Source organism: Amphiura filiformis, chromosome 7 (assembly GCF_039555335.1).
Source record: "Amphiura filiformis chromosome 7, Afil_fr2py, whole genome shotgun sequence".
Taxonomy (NCBI): domain Eukaryota; kingdom Metazoa; phylum Echinodermata; class Ophiuroidea; order Amphilepidida; family Amphiuridae; genus Amphiura; species Amphiura filiformis.
The window spans coordinates 61798569-61826132 of record NC_092634.1 but is presented as its reverse complement, the minus strand read 5'-3'; the positions used below and the strand labels follow the sequence as shown (position 1 = coordinate 61826132).

The 27564-nt window shown below is 37.0% G+C and overlaps 2 protein-coding genes across 2 annotated transcripts; both read left to right on the top strand.

Moving 5' to 3' along the window:
• Nucleotides 1-3844: 3844 nt before the first annotated feature.
• On the top strand, nucleotides 3845-18878 carry LOC140157435 (transient receptor potential cation channel subfamily V member 1-like). The gene is made up of 10 exons (XM_072180634.1): nucleotides 3845-4073; nucleotides 4313-4479; nucleotides 6495-6582; nucleotides 9996-10182; nucleotides 11982-12307; nucleotides 15307-15532; nucleotides 16278-16456; nucleotides 16604-16723; nucleotides 17283-17405; nucleotides 18680-18878. Exons 2-10 carry the CDS (start codon nucleotides 4319-4321, stop codon nucleotides 18866-18868), a joined length of 1599 nt encoding a protein of 532 aa, XP_072036735.1. The 5' UTR covers nucleotides 3845-4073; nucleotides 4313-4318; the 3' UTR covers nucleotides 18869-18878.
• A 139-nt stretch (nucleotides 18879-19017) lies between these two features.
• Nucleotides 19018-26310, top strand: LOC140156419 (transient receptor potential cation channel subfamily V member 2-like). The gene is made up of 5 exons (XM_072179369.1): nucleotides 19018-19133; nucleotides 19620-19738; nucleotides 19850-20011; nucleotides 20364-20509; nucleotides 25898-26310. Exons 1-5 carry the CDS (start codon nucleotides 19055-19057, stop codon nucleotides 26283-26285), a joined length of 894 nt encoding a protein of 297 aa, XP_072035470.1. The 5' UTR covers nucleotides 19018-19054; the 3' UTR covers nucleotides 26286-26310.
• The last annotated feature ends 1254 nt before the right edge of the window (nucleotides 26311-27564 follow it).

Below are 27564 nucleotides of genomic sequence, written 5' to 3'. Positions count from 1 at the left end.
GCTATCGGGGGAGCACTTCAATTATATGAGATCTACTAATGACGCCTACTAATTTCAAAAGACTTTTTGGCAACATTATCAGTGATAAATATAATAAAAGTTAAAAAAAAGCGTCTAAATCATGATGACGATAGATCCAATGGGAAACAAGTGTGTGTGTGTGTGGGGGTGGATGACAAACCATGTGCTGGGTGATAGCGAAAGGGGGGGTCTTAATTTAAGGGCTATTCATTGATCCCAGAGAAAGTATAAAATGGTAAAACAAATTTAAATTCTATATAAAATGCCTAAAAGTGAAGGATAAATCATTAAAATTGTCATTAGATATTTTAAAACGTTTTGGCAAGAACAGAGGAAAGCAGTATAGTATTGATAAAATTATAGCCCCGTTCCATATTTTGTTAATCTTTAAAATCTCCTCTTGGGATTGTTCTTCATTGCCAATGCCATAATTGCTTTTTATAGTCTGGTACAACTGTTATATTATGTTTGACATATTTAATCAGTGGCGTAGATTTCTTTTTGACATGGGGGGGATGGAGTTGGAAAAAAATTGAAGTATAGTCAATCGAGCGACAATATATGGCAATTATGGTACAATTGCGCGCTAAGTGCTCGAAAAATGTTGGTATTTTGAAGCTAAACTGATGAAATATGGTGTAAAAGTAGAATAAATGCGAGCGAAGCGCGTGAAAATTTGCACTTTTGGGGCTAAAATGGGCAAATATGAGGTTAATTTGATCAGAAACCCATTATCAGGCATCGACATGGGGGGGGGGATGACTGTATGGGCCATCCCCTGGCAAAATATTGGGGGGATAAATCCCCCATCCCCCCGGTATCTACGCCTATGCATGATATTTTTTGGATTTTAGTATATTTTGGTGTTTTTCATAGTGCAATAGTATTTTGGTTAAATTAATATTTTGCGTGCAATAATATGACCGAGTGCTTTTCTGATCTAATACTTTTTTCCCTATAGATGCAATTTTTGATGTCTTTTAAAAGTTTTCTTAAAGTTTTTAATATTTATATGTATGTTCAAATTGTAATTTTACATGTAATTTGGCCGTTTGGCCACGATATGTGTAAAATAAAATACCGATATTAAATAATAATAATAGCTGATTTCTCTACTAAGTAGAGAAATTACAGATTCATGTAAAATAACTTACTTTGTCTTTAATACAGGGCTTAAGGTTTGCACATCGAAACTAACAAAGATACTGGACAAGGTGCTAAAATCTAAATTTAGCTGATTCATGGATTTCTACATTCTCCGGATGAAATCACTGAACAGGCTTTTTACAGCCCTACATACATGTAGGCCTACTACGCATCAGTCATATTCACCATAGACCCTAGAAAATAACGCCACTGAGCTATATGGAAGTCCCCCCGGACAAGACAAATTTCAATACCATTTAAAGTTAGAAGTACTTGCCCACTGAAGCATGATTAATAGCTGCTAGTATTGCATAATATTATTACTATAGTCTGGTCAGTACTAAAATCGCAGAGTGATTTAAAAATATTACTATAGTCTGGTCAGTACTAAAAGCGCAGAGTGACTTTATTTATTGCATTTTTAATTAAAAGAACCACTTTTTAGGTAAGTTACACAGCTGAAGTTGTGATAGTATTGAGATACAACAATATCATGGTATAAACAAGAATATGTTCCTTTGGTAAAAATTTCTATAGTCTCTACCCATAATGCTGGTGAACGATATTAGTATCTTAACCGAGATGGTGTCACTTTACCAATGAAGTTTACAATATACACATGTGAGGGACTGTGGTCACATCGGAGATACCAAACTCTTAAACACTTGAGAACGTTCTTGCGATCTTACCCGTTCTTACCCGTGTGATATGACACGAGATCACACACTTTAGCGCGTGCAGGTCCACGCGATACTCGTAACCGCTATTTGAACCAATCAGAGGTGAATAGCAATAACGGGACTGATTGATTCTAAGCCCTAGGTAATTCCTTGTAAAATGTAGGATTTAATTTGGTTAAAAATTAGGTATACTTATGATTAATATTATTTTCTTCTTCTTCTTCTTCTTCTTCTTCTTCTTCTTCTTCTTCTTCTTCTTCTTCTTCTTCTTCTTCTTCTTCTTCGTCTTCTTCTTCTTCTTCTTCTTCTTCTTCTTCTTCTTCTTCTTCTTCTTCTTCTTCTTCTTCTTCTTCTTCTTCTTCTTCTTCTTCTTCTTCTTCTTCTTCTTCTTCTTCTTCTTCTTCTTCTTCTTCTTCTTCTTCTTCTTCTTCTTCTTCTTCTTCTTCTTCTTCTTCTTCTTCTTCTTCTTCTTCTTCTTCTTCTTCTTCTTCTTCTTCTTCTTCTTCTTCTTCTTCTTCTTCTTCTTCTTCTTCTTCTTCTTCTTCTTCTTCTTCTTCTTCTTCTTCTTCTTCTTTAATAAACTTTGGGTCCAAAGTAAGCAAGCATAATGATCATCAATGAATTCCTCAATATTTAATTTGATTAAAATTAGGTACACTTATGATTAATATTATTTATTTGAATTAAATCTTTTCAAAAACATTGCAGTATATTATATTAGTATTAAATTTGGGGGAAAGTGAAATACCAGGACTTTGTCATCGGCTCTCTGGCTCGTGTACGCTCTTAGTGTGCGGGAGAGTGTATGGAATGTAGCCAGGTGGTGGTCGCCGTGCATTCTCTAAATTCAGTAAATTTTCATCGTCAACCGTGTAATTGAATGGGATTATTTTGAAATTTTAAAACGCTTGAAATATCACAAACAAATAGGCCTATGTTAATAAATAATATAAATACAAGCTTAAACCGTTGGGGTGCGATAATGAACCCCACAAAACTAACCAAGTATATGGAAAATGCCATACGGCCGGGCGGTTTCACAAGTTGCCGGCTCGATCATGCCATTCGCCGCCTGGAATGTATCCTGGCGCACACATATTTGTACGTGTAGGCATGGTAAAATAAGAAAGATAACTGAAAATACCTTCATGGTCAGGTCTGGTAGGAAAGGTTTGAAAATGAGGGAGTTTCGTAAAATTCCTATATTTCAAAAACATCAAAATTTAAAAAGTATAGGCTATGTGTTAGCGGATTTATTCCTCAACCAAATCAATTATTTAGTTATGCTTGCTTTATGCATTATACTAGCCACAAAATTAAGTTTCCGACGATACAGTTCTTTCAGAGACACCCTGTATTTAAACGGGTTCACAAATGTTTCCAGAAACTGTGTACACGTGTGGTAATATAAAAAGTATTTTCAAACTCAAATGTTGCCATAATACTGTTTGCAACTGATATGATGTTTTTTTCATGGAAAATGTTTTGCAATAAAAATTTAGAGTAACTTGTTCTCTACATTAACAAGACTGCTGTGGGTTTTTTTTTTACACAAAATTTTAGAACGTTTTCATGATCTTTACGCATGTATAACTGAAAATTTAAAGTTATTCATACATTTTGACCAATCAACAAATATCTAAAAAAACATAAAGCATTTATGTGTTTTACACCCCTATTTTGTTCAGTGAATACCGCCACCGTTTGCCTACGAGGCATTTGGAGAATATCTTCAATATGATGGGCTATCCGATCTGTTCTATTTGAAAGCCATACCCCCTATGAGAGACATGATCTTAATCTTCCACACAGAGTGTGTGAATTTCAAATGGGGTTAACTAAATGGGTGACTCCATTTCAAATCTATACCCCTGTGTGGGAGATTAAGGTCATGTCTTCCATAGGGGGTGTAAGGATCTTAAATGGAATAGACAACGATGTCACAAAGTTCAAAGTTAGCATGCATGAAACGGTTTTGATTTTGCACAATAACAGAAGGTCAAATAGTAAATAATACACAATAGGACTATCCAAGCAAAACATAGTTTACATATTTACAAGTAGCAAAATCATTGTGATTAGGAAAGTTGCGTACTTTCATTTTATTATTAGTGTTGACTGTCAACGATCTTGAAGTTTTGCGAATAAATATGAGCCAAAAGCCAAACATTGAGTTACCGTAGCTTTTTTAGATGTGTTCCAGAGATATATCCGAGTTTCACGCAGGTATGACTGTTCAATTTGTAAATAGTAAGGCACTTTAGTCATTGATTAATCAAAATTGTGATTATTTTATATTATGACATCTTTAAATAATTAATAATGTTTTAATAACTTTATAATTTCAATCGTATTGAGTCATCTACAATTGTCAGCGCGATCCGTAGGCGTCATTCGTTTGTCATAAACAACCTGGCAGTATAAACGCTGTATAATTGTCATTTAAATGTCCTCTGTATTGAAAGGATATAATGGATACCGACTTGTGTGGCCTGTTACATTTGGGTTGCTATCAACGTCTTGGTTTTAAGAGGAATGATGCATGGAAACGACAGGAGGCAAACGTTAAAAAGAAAAAGGCTTACAGCTTAGTTTACCTTGACGGAAGTGGGGATTTGCAAAACATGTACAGGTAACGTCTGACTGTATCTAAAAGTTATCATTATAAAAGTATCCATGTTAACAAGCTACATGGTAACAAGTAGAACTAATTCTTCTGAAAGTTGATGATACTCCCATATATTGACCAATTATACTAGGTCCTCGCATTCCATAAAAAGGAAACTCGGGAAATAGTTTGTCCAATGGCCAAGCAATATTTTGAGACCATGACCATTAAAAAGACACCCAAATGACCCCATAATGATCGCAATTTTTGTGCTTGTACGACCTATCGTTAAGAAGTTATAGGGTATAAAAGGTCACAGGTCGATTGGCTTGTTGTGTATGGGTCAAAGTCAAAGTTGCTCAAATTTTCGTAAAGGTTGAGGCGAATTGTTCGCCTAGCTAAGAGGTTTCAGAAAAAGAATAGTTTGCACTATCTGTGATGTATAGTTAGCATGTTACCCAGCAAAAATATATGTAGGATTTCATAGGATTCAATGGAATTTGTATTTATTTTTCATCTATCTTCTAAACTTGACAGCGCAGATAGTAAAAACTGTTCTTTTTTTGAATCCCCTAAATTGGAGAAACAGTTTTCATCCATTTTTACGAAAATCGGAGCAACTTAAATTTTTCACCCATGTATAACATACAAATTGACCTTGAACCTCGTAACTTGGTAGCTGTATGTCCTACGCACAAATATGCTAAATTTTTGTGATCCTTAGACCCAGACGAATAATTTGATATGTTTGTTAGTGAATTTGGGGCATTTTTAATTTTTGCCCCTTATATGAGCATGTAGGGGATTTTTTGGGGGAGGGGGTCTTTTTTAGGGTCACGGAGTTCCAATATAGCTTGGCAGACAAAATGTTTGAATTCAGCATACCCGAATCAATCAAAATAATTTGGTTGCCAGCTTTTTCGCGAACTTTTCGCTTGATGCTTAAATAAGCACATGTTTCCAAAATAGGACCAGTCTAAAACCCGGTGGGTCGGGGCATGCTTTACTCTAATTAGTGTGTTAAATTATTTTCTCATTTAAAACAATGTGACAGGTTGTTTACACGATAGTTATTATTTCTCATCCATTTGGATGAGAAAATTTTCATTTTTCATTTTAGAAATACAATTTTAAAATCCTTTAATTTAAAGCAATTGTTACACACTTTTAATTGTTTTGATACTTTCGCTGGGATCAATAAATGGGCATTTAATATTTAATGTGAAAGAGTTATTCTGTCACATTTAAAGTCATTAAAATTTCACTCAAATTTTACTTTTGTTTTATTCTTTTCCATAAACAATGAAAAAATATTATCAATAACTATAAGGATTTTTAGCCGAAATAATGAGTTGAAATATTCAACGTGAAGCTCTTTTGTTAATTTCTAATCTGAAAACCAACGATTTCGACTGATCTCAGGGATATAATCAACATTACAAATGAAGAGTTAATTTCCAAACGGGATTTGTTATGTCATGAGAAAATCAATATCTTTAATGAAAATGTTGCACTTCAAAGATACCATATGTTGAAGCTTTTTTCTCTGTATTTCTTTATTTTCGGACACACAAAAAAACCCACCTTTATAAGAAAACTAGAAATGTTGACAACTTTTAGAATCAACAAAAGACTGTGTGCAATTGAAACACAAATAATCGCATTAATTTATGTTTTCTTTTATCAAGAACATTCATATCAGTATTTTACCACGAGAAAGAACCACGCTTTCTTCATTTTGGCTAAAAAATAGTGGATTATATACATATTTACGAAGATTTACCGAGGGCCATAACTTCGGAACCGAACATGCTACAGAGATGAACAAAGGTTAAAATGAGTATTGTGTAATATTCTGCCCAAAACTCAATTTCGACAAAAAGTGGAAACCAGCTCTTCAAATACCCAATCAGGTTTGAAACAAAATAACCAAATTTATATAACAATATCATACATCGTGGCTGTCATTAAATTTCATGTAAAAAGGTTCTGTAGCTAATCAAGCTTTGCAGAAACTTTATTGACTTTAAACTCAACAGGAAAGACGGAGCCGAAAAGTTACGTGAGCATGTAAAGGACAAACTGGGCCAGTATATAGAAGAGGATATAAATGTCCCTGGGATAGAGGTAAGATAATTCCGAATGCTAAAGACACCCCACCCTACCCCACCACCCATGACAACCAGAACGCCAAATAAACAATACAGACACAAGTTATTTAACTCTTGTATATGATAGATCTTTAAAAAGAAACCAAACTGAATTGAAATCTAAAATTGAAATACATTTTCTGAATCCTTATGACTAGAAGAATGACTTGGTATACTTTTTAACATGATGAAAACAAGTTTGTACTTAGTTTGATTCATGTAAAAGCTTCAATGACCTCTAGCAGAGTTATCACCGGGTTAATAATCTCAAGGAATTGGGGTTTTTTGCACAGTTTAATAGACAGGTACAAATTTATCTATTTTAGCTGCGCCTATTACATTATATACTGCGCCAAAAAAGTATCCTTACACTTGGAAAAATAATCACAATTTCTAATCTAATCCTGCACATGATTATGACACCACATTGAATCCGAGGTGACCTCAAGGAGTAAAGTTACAAGCAATTGAATAGACGAAGGTCCAGTTTTAAAGGTGACAAACTGGCCTATACAAGGCGCAAAAAGATTCCAACAAGCGCAACAAAGAGACAAAACAGTTTCTTCAATGAAGCTTTATTTTTAAAGCAGTTTTTATTTCAGTTTTTACTTCTCTGTATTTTTCATAAATTTCCTTTTATTTGTCAGTTCCTTTTTTCAGTTTTCATTTGTTCCTTTCGTTGTAAATTAAATGCACGCATAAATTAGCCATTCACCATTCTCAAACCAGATGTCTAGTCCGTTGAATTTTGAATAGGCCAGTTTGTCACTTTCAAAACTGGACCTTCGTCTAATCAAATGCTTGTAACTTTGCCTTTTGAAGTCACATTGGATTCAATGTGGTGTCATAATGTGCCGGATTAGATAGTGCATCTGTTAAAAAACTATGTTAAATCCATTCAAATATGGTTCAGTTTTGAAATTATTTTAGTTTTGAGATTATTTTTCAAAGTGTAAGGATATTTATTTGGCGCAGTATATTATCATCAATATACCCTTAATCTATCAAATATTTTCCAACAATTTTCAAGATCAACAAAGGCCAAACAAAGCCAAACAATGGTGTTTATCATTTGAAATTGGAGTTGGAAGATACCTTCCCCTAAATAACAGCTAATAACAGTATTGCGAACCTTCAGCATCCATGGTTCGATGTAGAGAGTCTGTCCTATTCAGAGGAAATATTGCAATTACACACCTTATTGCCTTTTAACAATAACCAATGACACTAGCACGTAATTCCAGTCAAGCACCAATCTTAAATCCTATTGTTGAAGAGGATAATAAGCTTATACTTATGTATAGCATTAGTAAAAAGCTTTAAAGTCTTTGTTTGCTTTGGCTAAATCCTGTTCAAGTGGTGGGCTAACCAACAATTAACAATGAGAGGACATTCCTGAACCTCGTTCAGTTGGGGGTGATTTGAAGTGACCGCCAATTATGACCATTTGATATTTAATACCAGCAATGTGGAAAAAAAGAAATAATGTAGTGCCAAAATAATGTACCCTTTTACGGAAGGAGCAAAGTTTAACAAGTTATAACTCCGCTTCTGCAGTACGAATGTCAGCGGCGAATGTCAGGTTATTATTTCCCAGTCTTTAAAAAAATGCAGGCAGAGGTGGGAATCGATCTCGGTTGCTCCCGGTTAAAAAGCACTGTGCAAAACCACTAAGCCAACTAAATATCTGTTGTGAGATGCTTGACATTAATCTTTGATATTGCTTAATGGCAATTTAGCGGTCAAATTGGATAAAAGGGGAAATATTTGTCCCTGCTCTGAAGAAAATATAGGTTAGAAAATTATCAAATAAATTTAAATTTAAAATTGAGATTTTATATTTCTTTCTTTCACGAGGCGGCATTATCACAGACAAACACTGTATAAGCTAAAAACTCAACCCTCATCACTAGATGCTGTCATAACTCAATGGTAGAGCATCAGACTGCTGATGTCAATATCGTTGGTTCGAGTCCTCCTGCCAGCAATGGTTATATTTATGATTTTAATGCTACGCTACAATTTGTTCAATTTTTTCGTTTATTTATTTATTTATTTATTTATTTATTTATTTATTTATTTATTTATTTATTTATTTATTTTTGTTTATTTATGTAAAAATTTGATATATTTGAAAGAGGTATTTGAGCAATCCTATGGGGTCATTTTGAACCCCCACCCCTCCCAAATTGCCAAACGCACAACACCTATGAGTTTGCATCATACATGTCATCATCATAAAACAACATTTTATGTATACCTGACGCCGGCAACTAGACTACTATACAAAAAATAGTATCACATCTTTCCTGCTCAATCAATATATGTGACCCTCAGCACAACTGAGCCCTGAAGTCGCCAATCATCATTTTTTGAGATATTCAACCAAAATATTTTGCTTGAAATTAGCTTTAAAATGATGTATATCATGTCTATAGTACTTGACATTTAAGTAGTGAAAATCAATAAAACAGTCAATAAATCCTTTGTTTCCTATTGTTTATTGTTAAGTTCGATGGAGCATATCTCAATAGTGGCACTGGCGACATCCGGGCTCAGTTGTGGAGGATGGTCACATATTATAATACTTGCAAATAGATCATAGTTTACTAATCTAATCCTGTAATATAGACCTGTTATATCACCTGTAATATAGGTGATCATTGTGTACATGGTTTGTTATGGTAGGGATTAGTGTCCGATCTCTGTAATGTAATGTAAATGAAGCATATTGATACGCAGGAAGAATCGATCAGGGCGCTATCTATTAGGGAAAGATAAACACTATTCAAAATATCAATAGACAAGAAGAAAGGGATGTAGAGATTTGTAATTGAGTCATGCATGCTTTAACAGAAGGTTCTTTCCAAAACCCAAACGTAATGTACCCAAGAAAATTATTTATGACCATGATATCTGCCTTGATTAATCTCGTCGCGATTTTAACATAATGCAAAATAATAGTTACTACTCGTATAAACCATTCCAATCTAACATCGTCGAGTGCGAGTAGCGACTAAGCAAACACAGCTTTTAATGTAAAACAAATCAGTAACGTCGCACTCCGTTAAAATTATAATACAATCAGTGGCGGCACCAGAACAATTTGTCGGGGGGGTGGGATATGGTGGGTAAAGTGAATTTCAGGGAGGGGGCAAAATAGACCAATTTTGCACAAAATTGTCGCAAAAAGTGGAAATTTGTGTAAGTTTGGGGGTTTGCCTCAAAAGTGGGGAGGGGGCAAGAAAAATATGGGTGGGGTGGAGGAAATCCCACCTTTACACCCCCCCACCCCTCCCCCGTTGCTCCGCCACTAGTTAGAATTTATGCTGATGGTTTATAGTTGAATGTAATTCTACAATATGCAGAATTTTTGTTCATTATATTCAGCGTCGTCAGCAGCGCTGGAAAGATGTTCACCGAGGATCTGTTGGAGAGAATCCTGTGCATGTGTGTTTCTTGTCTGGATGTCATTTGCCTGGATCAATTGACAAGTCAAATCAAGAGATTGGCAAAATCATTTTGGATGTATTTCCAGACCTGTCTTCGGACACCTACACGAAACAGCCTTATTTGGGTAAGTCAAGATTATTTAGTTTATAAATGTGGTCATTGTATTTATTTTTTCTAGTAAAAAACGCACGATACGTTCGGGCTCTCTCCTGAGGATAAACTTTATTCGATCAGTGAATTCATACGAATGAAGATACCAGCAAACACAGAAACGTTTTAAAACGTTTTAAATAAGTTATCTTTTGGCTTTTGGTTAAGGTAAAAACGTTTTAAAATGTCGGGTTATATAAAGGCCATGAAATCGTTTTAAAACGTTTTGTATGAAAACACACTACAACAATATTTTTAAAATGTTTTCGAAATGTCATTGTAAACTATTTTTGCAAACATTTTTGGCCAAATATTTTGTCAACACTTTGTCAATAACATTATGTTAAAATATTTGCACCCAGCAAACACAGAAATGTTCTTAAAATGTTGTTTACAAAACTTTTTAATAACATTTAAATGTCGGGTTATATAAAGGTCGTGAAAACATTTTAAAAACGTTATTGTAAATATTTTGGGCAAACGTTTTTTGCAAAATATTTTTTCAACCCCAAAATAACATTCTGTTTAGAATGATTTGTACCAAGTTTTCAAACATGTTTTTAGAATGTTATTAAAACGTTTTTATACCCTTTATATAACCCGACATTTAAATGTTTTATGTAAAACATTTGTGTTTGCTGTGCAGTAAATTACCAACAAATGTTATTTAATGTTATGAAAACGTTTTATACCATTAATGTACCCTTTATATAACCCGACATTTAAACGTTTTCTGACAACCTTTTATAACCTTTTGCGAATGATGTCGAAAACGTTTTGTGTTTGCTGGGATGTTACATGGCAACATGACAATTCTTTTCCAGAAGAAGACGTTGCACTACCTAAGCTAAGTCCATAATTCCTTTAAATCCAGATTCCTATTGCTGACAACCCCAGAGGTTCAATGATGCCAAGCTACATTATTGGTACTCTAGAGTACCTGTGTGGGTACTCTAGAGACACACATCAGAATCACACGTGTACACACTCTGGTACTGGATTGGTACTGTACTGGTACTCTAGAGTAGGCACAAAGTAGCTGTGCAGCAGTGTACCTTTGGGATCGGCAGCAATCTCTGGTAGTGTATTAAAAACTTTGTGGGTGATATTTTTCCATACACACACTGAAATCAATAGGAGTGGACTGATTTGTCTTCATGGGTTAAGTAAAGACGTGATAGAATAAGTCTTTGAAAACAGTGGGTGTAATAAATTAGAGATGGTTGACCCGAGACGCGTATTTATTTTCTGCAACCATAATTGACCACAATACGCTAACCTGAACCCTAAGGTCAGGTGTATGTGGCCCAGTATGCTGCACCCAGGACCTCCGATTGCCATTGGAAGTGCCTGTATTGTATAATACAAAAAAGGCATTACAAACCCTGAGTATACAAATGTGATATTTTCGCCGCACCATATACCGGGGTAGTTGTGCGGAAGATTCTATTCATGCTCATTCATCTGTAAAATATGTCCTTGAGCACGTGAAATAGGGAAATAACAAAAAGCAAGCCCCTTTATCTCAATGTGAAAGCTATGGAGCGTTGACCGTCTCGTTTGCCTAACACGGAACCACTTCGATAAGAGCCAATGCCCTTTATTTCAGTTTTGTTGATGCCTGGTTTGTCATGGCGGGAGAAAGGCAGCTTACTTCATTGAATGAAATATGATTACTGTACCAATTAGCATTGGGTCAGCTCTTAAGATTGCTTATTGTTTTTGAAAATGTGGGTATAACCATTGTATCTTATATGGTCTCATGTTTTAAAGGCGAGAGTGCACTGCATTTTGCAATTGTGCAAAACGACATGGATCTCATTCAGTTCCTAGTAGAACACGGAACCAGCCTTTCAGTTCGAGCTAAAGGTACCTTCTTCGTTCCTCCAAAGCCAATGACGACCGAGAAAATATTCTCACAGAAATATGTTTACTACGGCGAATATCCACTGTCATTCGCTGCAAGTTTGGGTTTAGAAAAAGTCTATGATTATTTCATCGATCATCAAGTTGATGGAAACTATAAGGATACGCTGGTAGACCGACAGGATACCCATGGAAATACTGCTCTTCACATGTGTGTTTTGTATCATCAGAAAGTAAGTAATTTAATTTGAAATCCCTTTTTGTTTTAAACATTATATAAACGGACACAGTACTCAAATGTATAATGGGATAAACCATGAAGTCCATGATCCAGCTGTGACCACGATCGATCTTCAATTCTTCGAATTTTACCTTTGCAAGGAATTCTCCTAAAAAGCGCAGTGATTTATAGTGCGCTACGCACAGGCACAACGCCTAGACGTTGATCCACAAGCCTCAGCACACTTTACAGGTTGTCGCTGACCACTACGGCCCCACATCATTCCATAGACCATTTAACAACAAATCAGGGACTTTTGTTGCTACAAGAGCGCACACCTTAGACATTCCACAAATAACCATCGCAACCAGGATCAGCTCCCCGAGTTTCGTACGGGTTACAACGAGACATTAGCAGTAAGTTCCTTGTCCAGGGGAATTTCAAGCTAACTCAATTTTTCCACGAGAGCATACTAGGCACCACCAGGGTTCGAACCCGCAACCTCTCGCACCATAGTCGAACGCCTTAACGATTGAGCTAACTTGACTGAAATCCCCCTCCCCCTCATCGTTTTTACTTCTATTTCTACGTTGTACTGGAAATAAAACCTGCTGAAGGTATACTTGTCCGTTTGCTTATAATTTGTAGTCAGACATTATATTTCAAGCCGGAAATTTAATTAATATTTTACATATGGAAAAATATCCGGTCAGTGTAGAATCTTCAATACAGGGTGTCTCAATAAAAAAGAGAATCCTCATTGCGCCCTCTTTTCTCCTATTTCTGAAAAGTTGCTCAAATGTATTTTGGTATGTAAAGAAACCTTAAATCGTTAGCTTTAATAAACCAAAACGATTATTTCAATCGGCTCACAATTATTGACGATATGCCCTCTTTAAGAAATATACCCGTTTTTCACTCTATCCACGGATGAAGTTTGGCTACATCAAAGATTAAAACGAAACACACGGTTAATAACATGGATAGATAATAGCATTAGGCTTTGGAACCCATTCACTATGAGCGAAGATGTCCAGCCAGCCTCCAACATCTTCGGAACTGTATTACTGCTACATTCGCAAGAATATGGCGCACAAGGAGGGTACATGTTGTAAATAAAAAGAAAGCAAGAAACAACAAAGTAAGAAAGTAGGACACATAATAAAACAAAAAGGCATAAATAACCAAGAAAAAATATGTTTAATTGCAAGTATAGCAGGAGAAGTCCAATCCCACATCCATTTTGCCGACAAGTTAATGACACTTAACACAATCCATAGCCCATAGGCCCACCGGTAAAGCCCATTCCCTAAAAAAAGTTCGTTATTTTATAAAGATACCATTGAGGAATGGTTGACATTCATGCATGGTACGTGTATTCCTTTTTAATATTTGAAGTAGCCAAACCTCCTCCGTGGACAAAGTGATAAACGGTTAAATTTCTTTAAAAGTACATATCTTAAAAAGTTGTGAGCCGATTTAAATATTTCTTCGGTGTATTAAAGCTAATGAATAAAGGTTTCTTTACATACCAAAATATATTTGATTAATTTTTCAAAAATAGGAGAAAAAGAGGGCGCAATGAGGGTTCTGTTTTTTGGACACCCTGTAGATAAAGGTTGTCTCCGTCAAAGGCTTGTAAAGTTTATACAACTTACTTCGTTATAACGTCAAGAGAATAATACTAGAGAGATTGCGAATTGCGAATGTACGTTTCAAACGTGTATCTCACACGAGAGGTGGTTTTGAATAGATCCACGTGCGTTTGAAACCTACGTTCTTAAATCGTAAGCTCTCTACTATATTGCCGCTGCTAGCCGCTGATTCCAGCGAAAGATTCCAGCTGTTGTCTCAACGTACTTCTTTTTCATATTCTGTCTTGGAATATCTACAACATATTGTCTCAACGTACTTCTTTTTCATATTCTGTCTTGGAATATCTACAACATACCTAGGGAGCCAAGCACTTTGAAGTGACTTGGCGTGTTATAAAAGGTTGGCCAATATCATATAAATGTTTTCTATGGGTCAAAGGCAACAACTTCAGGATGGCCAACTAAATCAATCTTCTACAAATTTGAATATTGGTCGAATCTTGTGTGAGACATTAAATATTAAATGCGAGGATCTAGAGGATACATGCCTGAGAAATATATAATAAATAAGGAAATGGAGCTCAGACAAACTGGCATTATAATAAAGGAGACAAAAAAATCAGAACCGTTCGGACTTTCGCATTTAATATTTAATGTCTCATATTGACTGATGTCCTCCAAGGACACAGCAGATAGGCCGCGCTCTCTATTTATAATTAATTTACATTGGCCGTGAGACATTTTCGAGAGAATAAAATTATTACATCTTCAATTCGCCGGCAGATCCGCCATGAGCTGTTGTGGCGTGTGGTGGTGGACTCAACGACATGTAATTATGGGTGCGCGCTGGTTCGAATCCGAACGGGTTTAATTTTTTATAATGTCAGTTTGTCTGAGCTCCATTTTATTATTTATTATGTTTCTGTATCCTCTGGATCCTGACATTTAATATTTAATGTCTCATATTGACTGATGTCCTGCTAGGACACAGCAGATATGTCGCCCTCTCTATTTATAAATGTTTTTAAAGATAACCAATTTGAGACATCTTTGATTTAAATCGGAGCATTTTTACGATGATAACCCATGTGGAGGTCAAAATTTGACCTTTTGCTAATAACTCAAGAACAGTACGTTACATGTAGGTCAAACTATATTTTTTCTGAATCCTTAGGACCAGGGGAATACTTCGGTAGGATTTAAAACAAGAGTTGAGCAATTTTGAAATTTGACCCATATAACCTTTGACCACATGCTGAGACCAACTGTAGAGGATTGGTGTAGTTAGGCACCTATAAATTATTGCCCAGGACACATAGAAAACACATATATATATAGGCCAAATTTTTATAGCCCAGCATGTAACTTGGGAGTTGCCTCTCCAAGTAACACCACGTTCTCTTTTTTTTTTATTAAGAGTATGTACCTGCATGCCATACAGCACCCCAAACTTAAAGCAGATCAGAATATCAAGAACGAGATGGGTCTCACTCCGATAGCTTTCGCCTGCTGGCTCGGACACAGCGATATGTTTGAATTTGACCTTGATCTCAATAGTACAACGTTTTGGACGTACAGACATGTGTCCTATGTGGCATATCGACTTGATAATCTGGACAGTATTGACAGTGATGGAAAGACGAGTAAGTAACGTCATACAGTAAAACCTCGTCTACAAGCATATAGAGTGTTTTTGATGAAAGTTAAATTAACACGAAACCTCTGTAAATATGCAAATACATTACAATAGATTGGTCTTACAATAGTACTTGTTTGTATATGCGTGTATCAGTAATTTATTTGTTCAAACTCCATAATTATATAATTTTGTCGATGTATGGTGCCTGGATTAATTTAGTTTTCATCAAAAGCATTCTATAATGCTTGTAGACGAGGTTTTACGGTATGCTAGAATGTGCTCAATTAGCGGTAGAACGTGGTACTATAGATTCATTTAGATAACATACGCGTAACAACCATCGGTTTTCATCAACATCATCGCCATCATCAGCATCATCATCGTAATCATCGTCGTCAAATTCATCATCATCGTCGTCATCGTCATCATCGTCGTCGTCGTCATCATCATCATCATTATCGTCGTCGTCGTCATATTCATCGTCATCATCGTCGTCATCATCATCATCATCATCATCATCATCATTATCATCATTATCGTCGTCGTCGTCATATTCATCGTCATCATCGTCGTCATCATCATTATCAACGACATCGTCGTCGTCATCATTTTTATCAGCTTCTCTCTCCGTATCTTTCTATCGCTGTCTCTGTAATTTCTATACCTTGCATCTGCGGTCAATATTCATGTTAAGTGTTCAATGCTAAACATTTCGAGTCAACTTCACACTAGGGATTATTCTCTTTCAGGCGATGGTTCTGCATTGAGCAGAATTGTGAACGGCTCCGCAGATGTTCGTTTAGAGAAGCTTGATAATGCTGATGTTGTGACCAGAATTGGGAAAGGTTCCACAGATGTTCATTTAGATCTGCTTAAAAATGATGTTGTGGATAAACTTCTCCACGAAAAGTGGTATCGATATATTCAGGTATTAGGATAAAAATCCTGAAATTATGGGTAATTTATTTTAACGTTGCGTTCTCGTTCAAGTGACATAGTGGTGGCGGTCTTTAGTGGGTTTTTTTTTTGGGGGGTGTTGGTTAAGTATTAAACATTTTTCTTACTTTCCATTTAGCGGATGTTCATCTTTAGGTTTGTTTGGACAGTTCTTCATCTCATACTGTTATCTGTAGCGGTTTATCTCAGACCTGCGAATCATGACAACTTATTGGGACCAACAGATGGAAAGTCTATCGTAAGTCTAATCGTTACGTAATCATGAATTGTATACAAATGACAATGTACATGATATTGTAATGAACGATGCATATAAATAGTAGTTGTAGGCTTGTAGCAGAAGTCGGGAGCAGTAGTAATAAGTCATTCGGGAGCAGTAGTAGTAAGTTCATTTGGAATGTTAAATTCAACTGTATAGTTATTTTTGTGCAATTCCGAGAAAAAAAATAAGACGTTAGGCTCACATTTTAATGACGTTTCGCCACTATACCGATTTTACCAGACTGGCAACCCATCACATCTAACCGTTTGCTTTTATAGGCGATAGAAACCACCGTAGAGGGCGTGATGAGTAATTCTGGATACGCCAAGGACCTGGGATCTACAGGGTGGTCCAAAACAATGAACAAGCAAAACAAAACCAATTCTTCGCGCCACATTTTTAATTAAATTAAATTAATTCTGTTTGTCATTTTGTCACCAAAATACTCTTGGAAAGCCTTTTAACTTCCAACTTGAAATTGGGTAACGTTGTTTTTGGATAACCATGTGTTATTATAACCTTTTTTTCCAATAAGGTACGCTACATCACGGAAATTGGCCTCCTTATCAGCTGTACTGGACATCTTTATACAGAAGCGCGTCAACTGAAGCTACATGGCCGAGGCTGTTGGTTGTTGTTAGAGCAATATCGTCACATTGTAAGTCATTTAAGGGGTACTGTTTTTGCTCTAATTCCGAACGGTCTTTGATCCGAATGACCTTTTCTCCGAAATGTCTTTCTTTCGACAGGTTTGATTCCAATTATCCCGAAAGGTCATTGCTCTGAAAATAAAAAGGGTGTTTTGATCCGAAAACCCGGGCCGAAAACTTATTGCTCCGAAGAGCATGAAGAGTCGCGTCTCCGAAAAAAATATTCAGAAACGTTTATGCGCTCAGAGTAATGATATGTATACCGGACCAATGCCCCTTCGGAATAATTAACTTTTCTATGAAATACCCATATAGCATTTTCGGAATAATGGCCCGTCGGGATAAAAACCTATCGTAGTAGCGAACTTTCGGACAAATGGCACTTCGCAACAAGCACCTTTTAGGTTTATGACCTTCCATTGAAAAGCGTGTTCGGACAACGACCCTTCGGAATAATACAGGGTGTCCCTGAAAGAACTGCATTTTGACAATTGATAAAAGAATTTTACGATACTCCCTCATTTTCAAGCCTTCCACGGAGTCAATATCTATTACAACAGACGCATCATGCGCTGATGATGCGCAATACACCATCTTAATTTTTAATCTTAATAGCTCGTCTCAAAGCCCGTCCCAAGTTAAAAACCTAATACGGAAAGTAATTTAACTTTACTTTAATTTTGTGTATCTGTGGCAAGGATAGACCGCAATTTCATCTCTCATGGAGGTTGCACTGTGGTCAAGATGAATACATTTTTTATCAAGATTTAGGCTTTGGACTATGTTGACATCTGACGATGTCAGAGGTGAGATTTTTGTGCGGCGGATCGAAAAAAAAAATAAAACGGCGGGAAAATTTAAATTTAATCAATGCAGCGGGAAAAACGCGAAAAAACGGGCGATATTACTAATGCGCGCGGGGGCTTTGAGACGAATTAAATCAAGATGGCCTTTATAACACTCTGACTATACTATAGATCATCGATTGATATTTGAATCCATGGAAAGACTTGAAAATTGAGGCAGTTTCGTAAACTTCTTATATTTCAAGAACGGTATATGGTCAATTGTAAAAATTCAAAAAGTATATGGTAGCTGATTTATTCCTCAACCACACCAAGTATTTAGTTATGTTTAGTTGTGGCGTTAAAATACCCAAACAATTACGTTTCCGACGATACAGTTCGTGCAGGGACACCCTGTAAGAAAAACATTCGCATTCAAATCACTGCGGAAAATCTCCCTGTTCACAATGATTTTAAATGTCGATTTTTTTTTCCAGATACACGTGCCATCGAAAATGATATTTTCAATGGCCTGTTTGCTGCTCTATGTATGCTTAGCCGGTCGCTTAGCTCGACGCTACAAGCTGGAAGATATGTCATTGATGATAGCTGTTCCATGCTCTTGGACATACTTACTCTTTTCTGTCGGTAATGATGATAAAAATAAGTTTTATTCAATAGCTTAAAGGAAACCTGTTCGAGGTTATATTGCTGGTTACTGGGAATCGTCTTGGTGACCCGAACTAAAAGTTTATGTTTGTCTATAAATGAAAAAGAGTAGATCTCTGTCCATTTTCATTCATTTCCACCTCCTTATTTTTTGCCTGTCCTTGCTTTTTAGCGGGACAAAGACATTTGGTCCGTACGTGGTGATGATAGGGAAGATGCTAAGAGGAGATGTTCTTAGATTTATGATCATTATGACAATATTTGTAGCGTCATTTGCCAGTGGTGAGTTATAGTCTAAGATTTTGGTCATCATCATTAACGTCATTATGATCATGATCATCATGATCGTCGTCATCAACATCATAATCAACGTCATCGTCGTCATCATTATCATCATCAACATCATCATCATCATCATCATCATCATCATCATTATCATCAACATCATCATCATCGTCGTCGGCGTCGTCGTCGTCGTCGTCGTCGTCGTCATCATCATCATCATCATCATCATCATCACCATTAACATCGTCTTCGTCATCACTATCGTCATCTTCATCATAATCTTATCATCATCGAATATTATCATCAAATACATTATTATGATCATCTTGAAATCAAAAAATAATAATAAAAATGTTTATGTCAAATAAAATAATTCGATTAATCACCTTCATTATCATCGTTGGTTAATATAAAAACTGTTGTTCATTTATTTATTAATTATTTATTGATTGACTGATTTTTATCTACTTATATTTTTTGCAGCGTTGTATTTTCTGTTTCTTGAGAGTAAACATCACGACAACAAAATCAAAAACGAGGGTTTTGGAGTGCCTTGGCGGGCGGTCTTCTCTCTGTTCGGAATGACATTAGGGAACTTTGATGTGAGTTCACATGCTTTATGACAATATCTATCATGTCTATAGATATTATTATCATAATTATTTCACTCTTATTCTTTTATTCTTTATATATACCTCTTATTTTTTTAACAGTACAAGGAATTTAAACGGAGTCGTTTGAACTGGTTTGCCACTGGGTTGTTCGCAATATTCATGGTGATTGCTCCAATTTTGCTTCTCAATATGCTAATAGCTATGATGGCTAAAACCTACCATGATGTCAAAGACCGAGCTACAATGGAATCAAAAAGACAAGTTAGTTTACATCGTATTGTTATATGGAAACAAAAAATGAAGAAAAGCAGAGAACAGATAAGTAATGGAGAGGAAGAAAGAGAAAGAAAGACAAAGAAAGACAAAGAAAGAAAGAAAGAAAGAAAGAAAGAAAGAAAGAAAGAAAGAAATGAAATAGAAAAATAATGAAATAGAAATTAAAAAGAAATTAAATAGAAATGAAATAGAAATTAAACATAAATAATATAGAAATTAAGTAGAAAATTGACAAAAGGACAAATAAAATGGAAAGTGTGTCGTATATTATATTGAATAAAATATTGTGTTGCCTGGTACTCCAGCTTTATTATTAATTGTCTACCTTTCTTATTAGTGGGCAAGAATCATTCTCGTCATGGAAAGTGCTATGAGCCATAAAAGTCTCAGCCAACACCGATGTAAATATAGCCAAACTATCCCAAGAGATACGACAAATGAGAACTCACCTCGTGAGGAAGCTTGTCTTCAATATGAAAGCGTGTAAGTTGACAGGAATTACCATTATATTACCCAGTGTGCACATAAAGTTGACAGGTCAACGTCGAATTGACCGGGGGAGGGGGCTTTAGACAAATGACCATACGGGTTTGTTCCCCCAGGAAGCCCGCCTTTTTTGGATTTCGCAGCTCCGAAAGAACCCCTACATTTGACCAAAATAAAGCTACAAAAGACTCTTGATTTTGGTAATTTAGCTCTATAGAAGACCCCTAAATTGTTAATTCCTCATATTTATGGGGTTTTTTTCTTCAGGTGATTAAATAAGGGCTTGAAGATGTTAGAAGGGCCCCGTATATTGCTCCTTGTCCATGGGCCCCAGAGGCTCTTGCTATGCCCCTGAGTCAATACACTCATCTTCCCCACCCCATGTTGACACCAGTACGCGTGGTTTTCTGGCTTCCTGCGCTCTTCGCGCGAATTTGTTCCACTATTTCATCTTCAATATGGCAAAGTTTTTCGCGTACATTGAGCGCATTTGTGAACTTATTTTGTCGCAAAAAGGGGCTGGATATACTATGCTTCAGTTTGTTCCAACCCCATCCCCCTATTTCAAAAGGAAAACTACGCGACTGGCTTCTCCCATAGCTGCAATCAGATTATGACGTAATAGTGAGGTCTAGAAAAATGCAGATGCTCCTTTGGTATGATTGAAGAGAATGTTTCCCATAGATATAGCAAATCTTATTTAGTTTACTTAATTAATTTAAATAATTAAAATTAAATATAAAGAAAGAAAATAAGAAATTAAGCAATAAGGTTAAAAAATTAAAAATTAGTTAATAAATGATAAGTTAATTAATTCATCATTTATTTAATTACTATTAAATTAATTTAATTAATTAGGGAGACACTGTTGCAGTGTCGGGGAGCTGAAAATTACCTTTGCCAACACCTGCAACCCCGGTTGCAAAGAATCAGTGTTTAACATGCTGTTTCTGGTGTTGGATTTCCCTTTGGGTGCTCTCAGGTGCGGGCTGGTATTTTACCAGAGTGAGGGAATGAACTTCCTCTACCTTCCTAGCTCAGTTGTTGAACATGCCAGCTTTAGGGCGGAGGAAACCATCAGGTTCAACGGCCAGTATGTTCAAATGTCTTGGCCATTTGTTTTTGCTACTGCAACGATGTAGACAGTACAGCCAGCGACACAATCATGTTGAGATATTGCTCATTTCTTTCCCCTTTTAGTCACTCATATCTTGGTGTTCGTGGCATTTGTTAGGTTAGGTTTAATACCAGGTTTTTTAAGAGCACTTGTGAGTTATGTTCCGGTTGGAGTTTGTCCTTAAACTGCTGGAGAACAGTTCGGTAAGATCGGGTGCTGTTTTTCTGGTAGAGCTAGTTTAGTTCCAAGGTTTCTTGCCATGAACATCAAGCTCTATCTTTGTTTTCTTGAGTATTCTAAGGGGACAAGGACGTAGTGATTCTCTTCATATTGGAGTAGCCTATCTCAATGGCTCCGAATTTTCATCATGGGCCAAAGAGCGGAAGAGGAGGATTTACTTCCCAACGGTCAATAGGCTGGTGTTGAACATGTCATCATTGGTCAACCTTCCAACACTGGCCAACATGTTCCAGATCAGAGGCGAACTACTGCATATTGGTAGATCTCGGCTGCTGTTTGTCCAGAAATAAGCTGAAACAGGGATGATCACCCGTGAAGCTGCTGGGACTGGACTAATAATAAATAATTCCCTGCAACTCAATGATTACGAAAACTACAAGCAAATCTCCAAAAATTCCGAGAGTAGATGAGCGGCAGTCTACTGTTGACTTCATGACGGACCAGCGGGAACTCGGCACACCATCACGAACTGTTGGCCCTGATTATTGTCGCCTGTCTACCTTCAAACCTCTTGTAATATCTACTTATAACAAGGGAAAATGCATCAGCTATTCATGGGCTGTGCTGATGCAGGTATTGACATTGCCGGAATTCAAGAACATCGTCTCATTACACCAAGCCCAACTGATGAACTTTGGTCAGACGATAGGAACTCGGTTATAGTATACAGTTCTGCTACCAAGCAAAGGCATGGAGGAGTGGGTCTGGTCTTGTCCAAGCATGTTCACAGATGTCTTAAGAGTGTTGAAGCTGTTTCCGAGAGGATACTATTTGTAACATTCCATGGTAACCCTCAGCTTAGCATCACTGTTGTATATGCACCCACTGAGTGCTCAACATCTTCTGACAAGGAGGATTTCTATTCATCTCTATCTGACCACTTGGATGGTAAGAAAAGGCACGACATCCATCTCATCCTCGGCGATTTTAATGCCAGAATTGGAACAGATAGTCATCTTTCCCATCCTTGGGTGATTGGTCCATACTGCTACCATGTTTCAACCAATGACAATGGTGAGCGTCTGGTCAACATTTGCCAGGAGTACAACCTCAGACCGGCCCAAATGAGATTCCCCCAACCCAGGAAACGTCTCTGGACTTGGACCCATCCAGCTGGATCAACCCATGCACAGTTAGACCACATTCTAATAAACAGCAAGTGGGTATATTCTCTCCGCAACTGTCGAGCATACAATTCAGTAGAAGTGGACTCCGATCATCGTATTGTGAGCATCCGTCTAGCTGCCAGTTTGCGAACAAGCAAAGGAAAACCTTGCAGGAGACCAAAATTCAATTGGAAGAAGTTGCAAGATCCTGATACAAAAGAGGATTTCAGCTGGAACTAACAAACAGATTCCAGGTCTTGAGCATGGATGATGCCACACCCATCTCTGATAGGTATGAGACCTTTGAGACAGCAGTTCGTGAGGTTGCTGAGGAAGTTATTGGAAAGCAAAAGCCATGCGGACTGCCAAGTTGGGTATCAGATGCAACCATCAGACTTAAACTTGAAAGGGATGAGGCCAAAAAGCGGTACTCCATTTTAAAGTCTCGTCATCAAATCTGATGAGCTTGCTACACTCAATAAGCAGATGGAAGACCTGAAGCTGGCCGATGAAATGGGGAATTACACCACCACCTGGAAAATCATACACTCGCTTTCTGGGAAGAACTCAAGGAAAGGGGTAAAAGTAAAAAAGAGAGATGGATCAGCCCCAACCAGTGACCATGAACTGCTTGAGGAATAGAAGGAATATTTCAGCTCACTCCTTAACAACGACAGTGGCACAGCAGCTTCAGAACTTCCTGCACCAGCTGTTGAAGATCTTCCTATTATCACTGAGTCCCCAACTCGTGAAGAAGTAGTCGAAGCAATAGCAGCCATGAAGACCAACAAGGCAGCAGCATTGGACTGCGCTATAACTGCTGAAGCACTTCAGGGAGGAGGGGATAGCATGATTGATATGATTCTCAAATTCTGTATGGAAGTATTCTCAACGCTGACACCGCCACGTCAATGGGTCACAAATGTCATCATTCCTCTGCCAAAGAAAGGTGACTTGTCTCTCATGACAAACTACCGCGGTATTTCGCTTATGTCCATTGCCGCAAACGTGTACAACAAGATCCTTCTGAACAGGATTCGACCTCACATTGATCCTTTACTGAGAAGCAACCAGGCTGGCTTTAGATCAGGTCGAAGCTGTGCTCAGCAAATACATATTTTGAGGAGGATCATGGAAGGCTTCAAGGAGTACCAACTTCCCTTGACAGTCACTTTTGTGGATTTCAAAAAAGCCTTTGACTCCATCCACAGGTCCGTCCTGTTCTCAGTGCTGCGGCATTATGGAATACCAAAGGTTGTGGTCAATGTCATCCAGGTGCTCTACAAGGACTCCAGTAGTGCCGTTATGGTAGATGGAAGTATCTCAGAGCTTTTCCAAGTAACAACTGGAGTGCTTCAGGGTGATGTGTTGGCACCTTTCCTGTTCATTATCCTGGTAGACTACCTCCTGAAGAAATCAACTTCTGGAATTGATGCTGGAATTGTTACCTACCCACGTTGGTCAAGCAGGTATCCTGCTAGGATGCTGAATGACCTGGATTTTGCTGATGATATTGCCCTGTTGGAATCTTCTATAGCTCGGGCCCAGTCACAGCTTACTAGGACTGCAACAGCAGATCTAGGCCTTGTCATCAGCGCACCTAAGACAGAATATATGATTGCAAACTGTAACGCCCAGCCAGCACTTGAAGTCTATGGTAGTACCATCAACCATGTCACAGACTTTAAGTACTTGGGTTCCAAGATGGGCTCTAGTGTTGGAGACCTAAAAAGAAGAAAAGCACTAGCCTGGGCCGCTTTCTGGAAACTGGAACGCCTTTGGAGAAGCCCATCCCTGCCAATCGGAACAAAAATCAAGCTGTTTGAGACAACTTGTGTCACTATCCTTCTGTACGGGTGCGAGTCATGGGTAATCACCAAGGACATGGAAAACAAGATCAATGCCTTTGCAACATTTTGCTACAGAGTTATGTTAAACATCAAGCGTGTTGATCGGATCCCAAATGAAACCATCTACAATCTGACCAATACCACTCCACTGGTTGCCAGAGTCAAGATTCATCAACTCAAATTTCTCGGCCATATACTGCGTCTTGAAGATGACGAACCTGTGAAAGAATATGCCCTTTATATTCCACCACATGGGAAGAGGAAACGGGGACGGCCGCAGACACTGTACTTACAGTATGTACAGCACCTCCTGGGAGATACTGAAGGATGCTGCAGCCAAACAAAATTGTTTCGCTTGCCCAAGATCGCAACAGTTGGAGACTGCCGACTGATGATAATGAATTAATTAAATTAATTATTTAATTAATTAATTAGTAGTAGTAGTAGTAGTAGTAGTAGTAGTAGTAGTAGTAGTAGTAGTAGTAGTAGTAGTAGTAGTAGTAGTAGTAGTAGTAGTAGTAGTAGTAGTAGTAGTAGTAGTAGTAAATCTTTATTCATTCAGGGTTACTCAATTCAGTAATACAATACTGGTCTCCCATGAGACCCTGATTAAAATTATACAAACAAAATATAAACATTTAACATAGTAAATATAATTCAACATAGCAATAGCAACTTGAATAGAAATATTAAACAAAATTAAAGATTATTACTTATTACATTGGATTTAAAAGTATTGACACTCATAGTTGACAGGTTGCATAACATCAGTTGGAAGGTTATTCCAAAAGGTTCTACCTCTAAAAAGAAAAGTACGTTTCCCTTGTATGATTTGTCAAGCTGGAATTACAAGTGAATTTGACGATTGAGTGGAAAAAGTGAAAATGAATTTAGATGACAACACGTTTAAGACATTTAATTAATCACGTTTAAGACAAATAATTAATCTATTCATTAATAATATTTAATAATTAATTAATAACTACATAAATAAAGTAAAGTATAGCTTAATTTCAGACGTAATTGTTAATGTTTATTTCTACTTTTGTTTTTGTTTGTTTTTTCTTTATAGCAACAGCCGGAAGGATTCAAAAACAAACAATAGCTTCGTGGAGCCAAGATTCTTGCTTTTAATTAAAGTCACCGAGGATTGGAAAGCTAAGAAGCTTTTGAGCCACGTTTCCCCGGTCGACCCTCCAGTCAAAAACAAAAATCATCGAAAATTACCTTTTTTAGGGCAAAAAATGCCAAAAGTCCAGATTTTTGGATCCCCCCGATTTCAATTTGCCTCCACTGCTAAGAAGGAAAAACGTGATACTCGAAAATCGACACAGCTGGAATATTTTGAACTTTTACAGCTCGGGCCTACCGGGGGGCCTACTAAAGTTGTCGAACGTGTATATTGGAATGAAAGACCAGCACAGACTTCAAAATCCAAAAAGGATACAAGTATTTTCTAAACTTAGAACACTTTTACTCATAGGCCTACACTTATACACAGTGGCGGCGCTACTTATACACAGTGGCGGCGCTACGGGGCACCCCAGTTTTCCCCCACCCCCAGTTCTCCCCCACTCCTTTAAGGCAAAAAACTCAAAATTACAAAAATGTCCACTATTTGCGGCAATATTCCGCAAAAATTGTCGATTACCCCCTGAAATTCAGTTTGCCCCCTCCCAGCTAATGTCCCTCCCCCGAAAAAAAAAATTCCTAGTGCCGCCACGCACTGGTTATTAACATAGGCCACATTTTTGATCCAGCAATCACAAAAATATTTTTGAAAGATTATAAACGTTTTAAACGCGTCTTGAGTAACATATAGCAAGGAAACTACTTTTTATCATTAAAGGGGCATTTCGTGATCCACAGCCTCATCCCCCCACTTTTCCCAAAGAAAGTTGAGATTTTTACACCACTGGATACCTCTGCCTACATAATGTTTATGTACCAAATATTTCTTGCAGATTAATTCGTTTAGCAAAAATATCGCCAAATTTGAATTTCGTTCTGGTGCACCAGAACGAAATTACAACACATTGTCTATGGAGCAGTGTAATACACATAATCATGCATAACTCGCAAACGCAAAATCGGAATCAACTGAAATTTTGGAAATAAGCTTTTTCGTGGATATCTACTGAAAAATATCATAAAAAGAGGATGCTAGGATCACGAAATCCTCCTTTAAATGAAAGGAATAACTCATATTATTGGGCTAGATTGAATTTAAAATAGAATGAAACAATGCCCTCAATTAATACAAATATACAGTTTATAGAATCAAAATTACCACAAAAAGGCAGAAAAAGATGAACAATTTGATAAAGAAAAGAACATCTACTAGTAAATTAGAAATGGCTAAAAATATATGTGTGTATGTTGGTATTGCAAAGGTCTATAATTGAAAATTATATTATGTTTTTGTTAGAAACATGAGTAAATGACCACATCAAACACTGAACCGTGCGGGATTGACGCCCATGCTTGTAATTCGCTGTCGTAGTGCACGTTACAATATGACCGTTGCTAGGCCAACTGGATCACGCTTTCTTTGTTACGAACCACTGATCGAAATGATCACAACACAAAGCCTATGGCATATCAAAATTCGGAACAGGTGTATAAGCCCAGGCTTGCATGTACTCCAAATGTGCCGAATTCGGAAGGCTTAGAAGTCAAAATGGCCACAATATTGAAAATAAATGACTAGATGCATAGTTATTAATCTGACAAAAAATG

What these genes read in the sequence shown, in the direction of transcription:
- LOC140157435 (XM_072180634.1), top strand. Translation starts at nt 4,319, where the DNA reads ATGGATACCGACTTGTGTGGCCTGTTACATTTGGGTTGCTATCAACGT. An exon ending in TAAATGTCCCTGGGATAGAG is followed by an intron (nt 6,583 to 9,995) that starts GTAAGATAATTC and finishes CATTATATTCAG; the next exon opens with CGTCGTCAGCAGCGCTGGAA. An exon ending in AGTGGTATCGATATATTCAG is followed by an intron (nt 16,457 to 16,603) that starts GTATTAGGATAA and finishes CTTTCCATTTAG; the next exon opens with CGGATGTTCATCTTTAGGTT.
- LOC140156419 (XM_072179369.1), top strand. Translation starts at nt 19,055, where the DNA reads ATGATAGGGAAGATGCTAAGAGGAGATGTTCTTAGATTTATGATCATT. An exon ending in CAATGGAATCAAAAAGACAA is followed by an intron (nt 20,012 to 20,363) that starts GTTAGTTTACAT and finishes CTTTCTTATTAG; the next exon opens with TGGGCAAGAATCATTCTCGT. An exon ending in TGTCTTCAATATGAAAGCGT is followed by an intron (nt 20,510 to 25,897) that starts GTAAGTTGACAG and finishes TTTTCTTTATAG; the next exon opens with CAACAGCCGGAAGGATTCAA.